At 40.0% G+C, this 11,779-nt stretch overlaps 2 protein-coding genes across 2 annotated transcripts; both read left to right on the top strand.

The window, feature by feature from the left end:
- The first annotated feature begins 22 nt into the window (after positions 1 to 22).
- LOC122630803 (ski oncogene) lies at positions 23 to 8,810 on the top strand. The gene is made up of 3 exons (XM_043815738.1): positions 23 to 3,217; positions 3,562 to 3,794; positions 3,873 to 8,810. The coding sequence occupies exons 1-3, from the start codon at positions 2,093 to 2,095 to the stop codon at positions 4,693 to 4,695; spliced, it is 2,181 nt and encodes a 726-aa protein (XP_043671673.1). The 5' UTR covers positions 23 to 2,092; the 3' UTR covers positions 4,696 to 8,810.
- A 162-nt stretch (positions 8,811 to 8,972) lies between these two features.
- Positions 8,973 to 11,717, top strand: LOC122630804 (SH3 domain-containing protein Dlish). Its single transcript, XM_043815739.1, has 5 exons — positions 8,973 to 9,628; positions 9,951 to 10,186; positions 10,270 to 10,644; positions 10,752 to 11,007; positions 11,209 to 11,717. Exons 1-5 carry the CDS (start codon positions 9,580 to 9,582, stop codon positions 11,481 to 11,483), a joined length of 1,191 nt encoding a protein of 396 aa, XP_043671674.1. The 5' UTR covers positions 8,973 to 9,579; the 3' UTR covers positions 11,484 to 11,717.
- The last annotated feature ends 62 nt before the right edge of the window (positions 11,718 to 11,779 follow it).

The following is an 11,779-nucleotide window of genomic DNA, read 5'->3' as shown; positions in this document are numbered from 1 at the left end:
GGGGAGAGGCGTCGCGCCGAGTCGCGAGTCGATCGTCGACGGTGGGCAGAGAGCGTCGGCTGCGTCGGATAATACTCTCCGTGCGTCTGACCACGGTCGTCGGGTTTGCTGATTCCTGATCGTTGATTGCCGTTCGAACCAACCGTTTTTCCGAGAACGGTTGAGGAATAGGAATATCGCGGACGTAGTACTTTCGTAATGCTAACGGTGAGAACGTTAAAAACGGTGCCGACATTGACGACGAGAACGGAGGAGACAGGCGAGGACTGCGAAAAACAACGGCGTGCGCAAAACGAGGGCTACGCATCGGTCGCGCGACCAGAGCCACGGTGGTGATGGAACGTAGACGGGAAGAAGCGTAGCGCAACCGAGGAGGAGTTTGAGTGGAAGGGAGAGGGGAGGAGAACGAGGGAGAGAGAGAGAGAGAGAGAGAGTTGAAGGAAGATAGCGCGATAGCGACGACGGAACTGGCCGACGCACGCGAGAGAGAGAAAGAGATAGAACGAAATCGACGGGGGGGCGTCGGTGGCCGAGGAGCAGAGGAGACAAAGAGGGTGGTGGTGGGAGCGATAGGAGGAGAGACAGACGGACGACCAGACGGAAGACAGACGGAGGAGGAGGACGGACGGACGGACGGACGGACGGACGAACGAGAACGGGTGGGCAGGCCAGGCAAACAGGCAAACAGGCAGGCAGGCGGGCAGGCAGGCGGACGGACAGACATGTGTCATTTCTTCGTTGCCGACTTCTCGTATTCGATAAGACCGGAGTGGCTCACCGACGCACGATCCAACGGCCGACGACGTTCGTGATCGCGGTGTGCGTGCGTGCGTGCGTGCGTGTGTGCTGTGCTCGCGAAAAACTCGCGAAACCGTACGAGGGCGTTTATTCCCCGTCATCGCGTTCCGCTAGTGTGCCATCGATAAAGTCGTACCGTGCGTTTCGCGTTATTCGGAGAAAGAAGAAAGACAACGGTTAGCGGCGAGCTTCGAACGGTGCATTTCCATTCGTCAATGCCACTGCCATCGTCGTCCTCGTCGTTGTCGTCGTCGTCGTTGTCGTCGTCGTTGTCGTCGTCGTCGTCGTCGTTGTCGTCGTCGTCGTCGTTTTGGTCACCGTCGTTTTGTTATCGTCATCGTCATCGTCATCGTAGCAGTGTCGGCCGTACGCGTCTCACGCCTCGGTAGTGCGTGCGCGAATATTATCATGTTTATGAACACCGCGACGTTAAGGTGGATTGCCACGGTCGCCACCGTTGTCGTCGTCGTCGTCGTTGTCGTCGTCGTCGTCGTCGCAAACCCTTCGTCGAACGTAATAATGCCGATCGAGAAGGACGGACAGACTTGAGGAAGAGAGGCACGTAGTGGCGCGCGCGCGCGCTAGCCAGGTGGACGAGAGAGAGACAGAGGAAGAGGGGAAGAAAGGAGGAGAGAGAGAGAGAGAGAGAGAGAGAGAGAGAGAGAGAGAAGGATAGCAAAGCAGCAGGCCACGCACACGCAGAGCAGAGGCACGATTCGCGTGCAAAGGCAGCAGGAGGGCTCGTCGTCGTCGTCCGTCCACAAGAGATGGACGACGCACCAGCAGCAACGTACTACATCGGCATCGTTGCTCACGTTGATCGCGAACGCGGTCCCGTACGCGATTACGCTGCCACGAGTGCCGTCGAGTGAACTCGAAGAATAAGAAGAGAGAAGTAGTGGTAGTAATAGTGGTGGTGGTGGCGGCGGTGGCGGCGGCGGTGGCAGCGGCAGCGGTGGAGTCTGCGGTAGTGTTGGAGGGCGAGGAGGTGGCGGTAAGCAACGAGGGGAAGGAGAAAGAGAAGTGCCGAGAGGAGGCATTTCGCGCGTCGCAGATTTCGCGTGTCCGAAGGCGCGATCGTGAGACGCGATCGCGAGGCCGTGCGAGGTCTGTCTTACTTGCCCGTCGCGACAAGACACGACGACGGCGACAACAACGACGACGAGGACGACGACGAAGAAAACAATAACAACTCGACGACGACAACAACAACAACAACAATAACAACAACAACAACAACAACAACAACAACAACACGACGACAACGACGACGAGCGGAATTGATTCTCGAATAATGGAGACATTATTACCCGGCAATACGAACGGTCAATCTTACAGTCCACAATTGAAGACCGTCTTAAAGACATATCAGCTATCGGCTGTGAAGAGCTTACAAGGTCCGAGCTCGGCCCTTTTGGGCATGGACTGTAAGGGTCTCTTGCAAGAACAGGCGCCCTTTCATTTCTCTGCACCGAGTCGTTCCGGCAACTGCATCGACGCCGACCGAATTGCCGAGCGAATAGCCGAGCGAACCTCTCCGAAAGACCTCGATAAAGGCAATGACCAAGCACCGGTGCCATCGATCCTTCCTTCCAGACTTCGCCGAACGAATTTCGATCGGCCGTTGGACGACTCCGACGAGGATCCACCGCCCGATCGCGCCAAAATCTCTTGCGAGAAGAGAGACCTCGAGTTTCAGATACCCATCCTCACTGCTCCCGATCAAAGTTGTTCCGAAAGATGCGAGACGGTACTCGAGGGCGAGAGCATATCCTGCTTCGTTGTCGGCGGCGAAAGGAGGTTATGTTTACCACAGATACTGAACACCGTACTCCAAGATTTTTCCCTTCAGCAGATCAATCAGGTCTGCGACGAGCTACAGATTTACTGCTCGCGATGTACTCGCGACCAGCTCGAGGAACTCAAACTTTCCGGGATTTTACCGCGTAACGCGCCTTCCTGCGGTCTGATCACTCAAACCGACGCCGAGAGGCTCGTCAGTGCTCTCCTATCGAGGACAGAACCATGCGAGCCTCCTCATCTATTGCAAAATCAAGATAGTATCGATAAGAAAGCATGTGGTAAAACCGATCGCGAGGAGGACTCTATCGTCAGGTTCAAAGTGTATCACGAGTGTTTTGGCAAGTGTAAGGGTATCTTCGACGCGGACCTCTTCGAGTCCGAGGATTCTGTGTGCATAGAGTGTCTCGAATGTGGTTGTCAATTTTCTCCCCAACGTTTCGTTAGACACGCTCATAGGTCTCTGGAAAATCGTACGTGTCACTGGGGCTTTGACTCTGCCAACTGGCGTTCTTATCTCCTACTTTCTAGAGATCAGCAAAACTACAACAAGTTGCTAGCTGTCTTTCGAGAGTTGAAGGAGAAACACCTAGTACTCAACTCGAAGCGGAAACTAGAGGTATTCTTTCCTTTTTTTTCTTCTTTAACGTACCTCAACGGCGCATTATTTTGTAAATATGATAATGATACGATGAAAAACACTTGAATTTTATCTATCGGTTATCTTTCCATTGTTACTCGAGTGTATTTAGACGAACAAAATCGAGATTATCTTTCTAGAATAATCATAAGCTTATCTCATAATCGTTTGAAGATTTCTGCGTCCGATATGATGATAAACTTCTTGAAGACCGTCGATACCATCGACGATTCCAATAGCCCTTTAAAGAAAAAATGTTAGGACCGTTACCAGACGTTCTTATTACAAACATTTACGTATCTTGGAAACGTTGTATATTGCAGTTGAGACACGAACCAGAAAAATTAATTAAAAGAGCGAAGAAAGAAATGGGGAAGGATGAGTGCGCGACGATCTACAACGGAAATGGATTAGGCATATATCATCCTGTATCTCCTGTGGCTAGTGCGACGGATCCATATTTACAGATGCAATGGGCCGTGTTTGAATTAGCTACCAGAGGAGCATCCGCGTTTAGGCCTTGGAGCGCTACTGCTTCTCGCAAGCATAGAGACAGGTAATTAGTAATTGAACGATTAAAGAAAAGGATCGTTCTCCGTCACCATGTTACATCCCCCTATGTTTACGTCTACAGCTCTCCCATGGTACCCTCGTACCTCAGTCGTGGTCCACCTGTACTGCAACATCCGGAACGCGTTGTGCCTCTATCCGAGTGCGAACGATTCGAGCCACATTTTCAACCGAACGTTGCTTTGGCACCGATACCGGCTCCTGCCATACCATCTATAGCTCCTCCTGTTCATCATCAACGGCATCACCAAGAGCATCGTCATCACAGTCAACGTCCGCAAAGTCCGCAAAATGAAAAGCAACAGGAGCTCGTACCGAAACAGGAGTTTGCCGTGAAACTCGAAAAATCGTCTCCTGGGCCGGCTTCCTCTGGCGGCCCGGCCTCCTATCCTCTCTTCCCTACGTGCGCAACGGAGAACGATCGAAAAGAGACGCAAGAGAAAAGAACAACCGTCGAAAAAGTTGGCGAGGAGGAGGAGAGTGCCGCTGTAACTTCTTCGACTGTGAGCGTTGATCCACCAGCGGCAGAAGTGGGCACGTCCTCCCCTGAAAGTGATTCGGATTCTGAGGGAACCGCGGCCATGGATTTGGAGGAACGACTGATAGCACTGGACGTTCCGCAGGATGTTTTGGAGTTAGTTCGTCGTCTTGCTTCCGAAAACGCACAGTTGAGACGACATCGGCGCTCGGATGCTCGAAAAATCTCGAGGCTACGCAGTCAACTGCAAATGCAACATTTACAATCTACCAATGAGAGTGTCAAAAAGGAAGAAGTAGGAAACGCGAGTGTAGCGGATAGTACCGAAGGCACCGAGGAAACCGAAGTCTCTTTACGTTCGAGTGACAATGAGCCCGAATCGGCAGTCCAACCGGTTAGTAATAATTAGAATCGATCCTTAGAAATTTTTCGATTGTTTAATAATGACCGTTCTACGATTATTGCGACGTTTATCATTCGGCCAGATAAGCGTTCTCATTCAATTTAATATTAAATACACTAACAATAATATGATTCTAAAAACGATTCGAAATTGTCTAGTTTATGTGATATGCGAGGAGCCTTTAATGTTATTACGGTTAATTTGAAATTTTTAATGTAAGTATACTTCATTGTCGATTTTAATTATAATTCAATGTAGATACTGTATTATATGAAAAAAGAAGAAAGAAAGAAAATATTAAATAGATTGGAAAAATTTACCACGCCCGCGTAACGATAACGTTTAATGATTATTAAGTAAACATTTTGTGCATATTAAATATGCATGAGATGGTTTTAAAAAAAAAAAAAAAAAAAGAAAAGAAAATTTTTATGATCGTACGTTTGGTCGAACGAACAGGAAAGAGATTAAAACTAATTTCCATTAACTTCTTGTAGTCATGATTGCATAATGTAAATATATATTGTCTCATTATAAGTATATGTTAGTATAAAATATAACTCTATTATGCGAAATATTACAAAGTACAAAAAACCTAGGTGCTGTATTGTTACGCTAGGAATGCTCTAAGCATGGACCTAGGTGTGTTCCAGCAGCTCGTGATATGTCATAATAATAACGTCATTGGGTATGTTTTAGTCTAAATCTTGAGCGCGATCGCAATATCTTTTTCTTTAGTATGGAAAGGCTGAATTATCTACATTTCTACAAAGGCAATGATTTCGCTAGTAGGGATCATTGATATTTTTCAATACCAGAACACTTAAGCTACAAATAAAAGGAGTACATCACAGTCTCATTTCTCGATTAATTATTCAAGATCGCTATCCCTCTCCAAATCGCGAACATATTGCTTTCTGGATTTTCTCTTTTCAATGAAATTAGATAAAATCTATTTTATGCCAAAATATTTATATGTGATGTAGATTTGTTACCCTTTCTACTTCTATATCTCATATGATATTCGTTTAATAATACATACATAGAGGAGGAGTATATAGAAGAACGATCGATTAATTTTATGTGCAATCCAAAATTGCTAAAATCTATTGCCTAAGCTTTTGATACATATTGGTATTTATTTGGAGTATTGTATATACATATCATTTTACTTTATATTCGATGCATAAAACGATAAAGAAATCTGTTTAACAGACTTTTTACTACGAGTACTCCGACTCGCGAGACTCAACACGAGTAGTTTGCTGACACAATACGATCGATATTGGCAAATCATTAAAAGAAAAAGAAAAAAAAATGAAAGAAAGAAAAAACCATCTTTATGAAAGGTATGTCCCATTCATTGAGCCAAACTGTATTATATAATATAAATTCTATACAGTGATGGGAGGGATGCTTTTTTTAAAGTTCGTAGGTAGAAGTATACGGTACTAGATTAAAAACGTACCTAGGTGATATTAGACATACGAATAGGAAATTATATAGATATGCATGTACATACATTGTATGTAGGAGACTTTTACATGATTCACACCTTCACGTTCACGCATATAACATTATCTAGTTTATTCTACGTTACGCGCCATATATTATAGATCTTATCTGTTTGTTAAATGCATAAAAAAGATTTGTAGTAATATACAAAGCTACATTAACGATGTAAACATCGTCGTGTCGATGCATATGTATCAAAACGTATGCGAACAACAACTTGATTCATTTTATATCGCGATTTACCAAATGTATACTTATACACAAGTACAAACGAAGGAATATACCTTGGTATAATATATCTTTTATGTACTTGTGTTCATATACTTCCCATCACTGGATATACATTATATAATCTATCGATTATCATTAGGCTTGACAAATCTTACATATTTAAATTTATGTAATATAGCAGAAAACAGTTTCCAATATTCATATGCGATCTATGCATATACAATCCTGTGGAGACTGCTTCGAAGATCTCTCATAAAAATGCTATACTCTAATATATTAAGCATTAATTACATCGACATATTCACAATACAAGAATCTTTTTTGTATATCTCCATAACTGTTATCATATTTGTAATTACATACATAATAATTGTCAACGCGCTGCATCAAGGTCACGAAGCATTAGACATTTACTTTTTCCAAATCATGTAACTCGGACAGATCTCACTTATTTTCGGTGTAGTGGAAGAGGAATGATAGATTTTCAAAGCACTCTGATGTGACATTATACATAACAATCGATGATATAGAATAGGTATATTCATTACTGCATCTTATGTAACATTTGGTCAATATACATATATTATACATAAGCCACATTATATTATTACAATATTATAAGAATCCCATTTATGATAAAGAACATAATAGTCTACGTTTTTCATACACGCTCAGTTTATCATAGTTACCTAGAGTATGACATGAATAATACATAATACAAATCATATATACAACTCGGTTTTGAGTACATTTGAGAACTATGTATATGAACAGTTTCATTAAATCATGTAACTGCCATGACATGAAGTGTATTTTAATTTCAAATGGAAATATATTATAAATAAACGCAATATCTATAATGCTTGCTTTTATTAAAATTTGTGCATTGTATTAAATGAAACGCGTATAAGTGAGAGTACTATGTATTTCGTTTATTGAATTAATATTCCATTCTTCTTATTCAGGATCATTGAACTCTAAGTCTGTGGAAAAAATTGTTTATGATAATAGTTGCGTGAAAATTATTATCTTTGTTGTTGTTATATGTTTAATATAGTATTCAAAACATAAAGTATAAGCTATTTGTTGCGATCTATATTATAGGTATATAATATTAAAGAAGATAAACTATTGAATAGAGAAATTAAGGTATTTGCAATGTGAACTTTCTATGCAATAATTAGTAGCCAAATTACGCACTGTAGTATGTATTACAGTACAGAAACTGCGATACTGTAAACAGTTTAGATTTTTCACATTTATCACAGCGATGTGATGTAGCATAATTGTGAAATGTTATCTGTTTTATGCGATATATAAGCAATTGTTATTACTTAATGTGCATACATATTATTGGCAGCAGTCTGTGACTACACGATAAGTTTTTTACTACATACTTTAACTGATCGTGACCCCATATAAATCTCTGGGTGTGATTAACGCATCATATAAATGTATTACCAGTGATTTAATTTACTAAACATTTAAGTTATGTATTTTACTAATTTATAAATCAACATGTACATTCTCTTTCTTACATGCAATCAAGTAAAGACAAGGTAAATGCAAGTAGGAAATTGTCAATAGTTTATTTTCTTCGGTTATAACTTATTTATTTTTCTCAATAAAGAGTGAATCAGATTTATAATATAAGCATTACATTTCTTTTCAAACTATAAGGGTAACTAAATAGATTAGAGATTGATAGCACTTCACGACACATTAAATATAATAATATTCTTAAGAAACAAAGAATGTCATTATACACGACAAAGTGCAAAGTAAAAGTACAAAATTTTACTTCTCATTCGAACTTTGTATACCTCAAAAATGAAAGATCACTTTTGAGTAGTTTATATCCTTATAGCCATAAGAATTTTGATAACACTTTAATGCGGGGGAAGAGTTATTATAGTGGTGTAGGAATCAGCCCCTCTTATCACATTTGTACTCCGATAAAGTTATCAACAATATTACAAGGTGACGCAAATCGAACGATTTTATATAGACTTATCGAATTCTTTACTCACATGTGTTGCGCGTTTCACGCATTTCCGTCGAGCGCATCGAACGAGAAAATCAGTTTGCAGTATATATATATGGATATGCAACATAGATATATGTATATATACATACACACACAACTGATCTATCGATCGACAAGATCACGACATATGTGACACAAATACACCACACACACACACGTACAATAGATTTAAACACGGAACAATTACACAAGACACACACACGCGCGAACATACGATTGCGAACCTTTAAATGTAAAACGTAAAGAACTGTTATAGGAAAAAAATCTTCTTATCTTCGCCAACTTTGTGTTACTTGAGAAAATAAAATACAATTTCGATAATATGAAAGAGATTCTTCCTCTGTTACCGTAATAATTTATCAAAAATGAAGTCCTTATTGTAATCATATCGTATCATACTCACATTGGTAGCAGACACAAAATAGTGTGTAATTGCGAAAGAAGAAGAAAAGAGAAAAAAAATAATATCAAAAAAAAAAAAAAAATATATATTTTCTTACGAGAGAATATGTCTTACTTTAATCGCTTAAAGTTGAAAGATGCACTTGGAAAATATCGTGGACGAGAAAGAGAGAGAGAGAGAGAGGGAGAGAAGAAAAGATGAGACAGTACGCTTAATCGCGAAGCGATTTAGAAAAATCAATCATAGATCCTACCTCGTGTGATCCTGAAGCGCCGTCTACCTGTGGGACATACCACCAACGTATGGATTTCATCAGGAGAATCAGAAGAAGGGGTCAGAACAGACAAGACAGAGAGTGGGACAGAGTCAGGGGGACAGGTCAAGCGATTGCAGGTGTCGCGTTGCACGCTCTCGATTTCTACCTTTAACGATATTTTAATAACCATTTAAAAATTCATCAGTTCGATATGTTCCTTCGCTCAGTAAAATAAAGAGATTAACTTTGATTTCTTTATTTCATTAATATTTATCGTAGCGAACTCGACGAGAACGATTAATATTCGAAGAAAGGAGAAAGAGATCAATGTCCGCTTTGCTCTATCCGATCGCATTGCTGGTTCCATGAACTCAATGCAATTAACGATCGGTTATTTGGAAATGTAATTTTCTGGGTGTTCCGGTTGAACATAGAGGGATGGCTTTCTTATGTCCGGTACGCATACGTCGAGGGAAAAAAAAGAAACGTGAGTAAAGATAAGAAGAAATTTTTATCTTTTGATGAACGAATGTCTTCCGGCTGGACGATCGAATCTTTAGGTACCAAAAATGGTATTCACCTGTTGCATTGGATTTATTGTTTACGAACTTGTATATATATAACGTTACAAATTTTAAACGCGTATCTATGATATTTCGATTAATTTCAATGTTCGACAATAGCAGATATAATTTCATGATGTGTAAGAAAAGTTTATATCTTTGAATCGGATCAATTTTATATTAATATATTGTTCAAAAGTGCCGATACTATTCTCAGAGATTGACGTCTACTATTATTTTATATAGCTGGAATTCATAACTTTAACTTGGAGAAGGACTGTGTTGGTGCAGGAGGTACAGGACTTGGCGTAGGAACCAGAGCCCCGTTACCACCTGGTCGTATCACGGGAAGTGCCAGTATAGAAACTTTAGTAAGAGTTGGCATAGAAAAAGAAAATGGACTTTCTCCGGATAGTAAGATGGTTATAGTTCATGACTTTACACCATGCGTCGATGATGAGCTGCAAGTCAAAAGAGGACAAGTATAGAGTTTATATTATCTTTTAAATCATTTAACTCATATTATTTGGTATTTTATTTGGTTCTCTTTCTTCATTCGATTTAGGTTGTAAATGTATTATATAGAGAAAATGATTGGGTGTATGTAATAGCGGCAGACACGCGTATGGAAGGATTTGTACCACACTCTTACTGTGCACCCTATACATCACAATTAGCCGAATTAACTCTTGCTACTCTTATGAATAATGTTAAAAAGAAATTGCCAAGATCCAATGAGGGTGACGGTGATATCTCAAGTACAGGACGCTCTCAAGCATTGGATGCACAACAAACTGATACAGGATCGGCGTCAGATTGCGAAAGCTATACCCGCAACGTTGTAACTGCAGATATAAATGTTAATCGATCTAATATTACTCAATCACAAAATTCTATACAAACTATATCTTCTCAACCAGATGTGCATCCCTTTTTCAAGGTATATCCTTATAATAATCTAATCATAATATTAATTTAAGATAATTACTTAAATTAATTTGACCATATATAAATTTCAAGTTAACATATTTTCAATTTCGTTTTAAGGATCCCTCAGCTGGAAGGTATATTGTGTTATATACATTTGTGGCGCGAGACGAAAACGATGTAAGCGTGGAAAGAGGGGAATTTGTGACGGTCCTCAATAGAGACGACCCCGATTGGTTTTGGGTGCTTAGACACTGCGATGGTAACGAAGGATTTGTACCATCTGGATTCGTTTATCCAGGACACGTACTCCATTCGTACGCGACAACAGGTACCGCTGCAACGACGACAACGTCTGCGGAAACGCATACTTTAGGTTGGTTTATCTTTTGTATATATAAATAACAAATTTTGATATATATATATTTATTATTAAAATTACGATAGACACAAATTACTAGATATAAAAGTAGCGAATCATTATTATGCACAACACATATTTTTCTTTTACACGAGTATCTCTCACAACGAAAACAAATTATTTTAAAATCCTAATTATATAATATTTATTTAAAAGAGACTGGTAATGGAAATATAACGGGAAGCGAACAATTACAACAGAAAAGTTTACGAGACTTCAGAGAAGAGACTCCTGGCACCGAATTAGTTGTACTTTATGATTATAAGGCGCAGGCGCCAGATGATCTGTCAGTAAGACGAGCCGACTGGATATATGCAGATTTGGGAAATCAAACGGTCGATGGTTGGCTTTGGGCGTATGCACCCAAAACCCGGAAATATGGTTTTATTCCTAAGGCATATGCCCGTCCTCCTGCTATGACCAGCTTGTGATACGTATAGCAATTTTGTATTCTTATCTTTTATATGTATATGTATATGTGTGTATATATATATACATATATATATGTATGTATGTATGTATGTATGTATGTATGTACGTATATATATATATATGTATATATATATATATTTTTTTTTTTTTATATTAATACAGTATTTCTATATGGTGTTCTTGTTAAATCATATTCTTGTTGTATCTTTCACAATAATGGAATACCCTCGTTATTAATGTGTATCACATTATGAATATCTAATATTTCAAATAATCCTATTGTTTCATTTAGCGA

Source organism: Vespula pensylvanica, chromosome 7, assembly GCF_014466175.1.
Source record: "Vespula pensylvanica isolate Volc-1 chromosome 7, ASM1446617v1, whole genome shotgun sequence".
Lineage (NCBI taxonomy): Eukaryota > Metazoa > Arthropoda > Insecta > Hymenoptera > Vespidae > Vespula > Vespula pensylvanica.
This window is presented reverse-complemented; position numbering and strand designations above follow the sequence as displayed.

What these genes read in the sequence shown, in the direction of transcription:
- LOC122630804 (XM_043815739.1), top strand. Translation starts at nt 9,580, where the DNA reads ATGGCTTTCTTATGTCCGGTACGCATACGTCGAGGGAAAAAAAAGAAA. An exon ending in TGCAAGTCAAAAGAGGACAA is followed by an intron (nt 10,187 to 10,269) that starts GTATAGAGTTTA and finishes CATTCGATTTAG; the next exon opens with GTTGTAAATGTATTATATAG. An exon ending in ATGTGCATCCCTTTTTCAAG is followed by an intron (nt 10,645 to 10,751) that starts GTATATCCTTAT and finishes TTTCGTTTTAAG; the next exon opens with GATCCCTCAGCTGGAAGGTA.
- LOC122630803 (XM_043815738.1), top strand. Translation starts at nt 2,093, where the DNA reads ATGGAGACATTATTACCCGGCAATACGAACGGTCAATCTTACAGTCCA. An exon ending in ACTCGAAGCGGAAACTAGAG is followed by an intron (nt 3,218 to 3,561) that starts GTATTCTTTCCT and finishes TGTATATTGCAG; the next exon opens with TTGAGACACGAACCAGAAAA. An exon ending in TCTCGCAAGCATAGAGACAG is followed by an intron (nt 3,795 to 3,872) that starts GTAATTAGTAAT and finishes TTACGTCTACAG; the next exon opens with CTCTCCCATGGTACCCTCGT.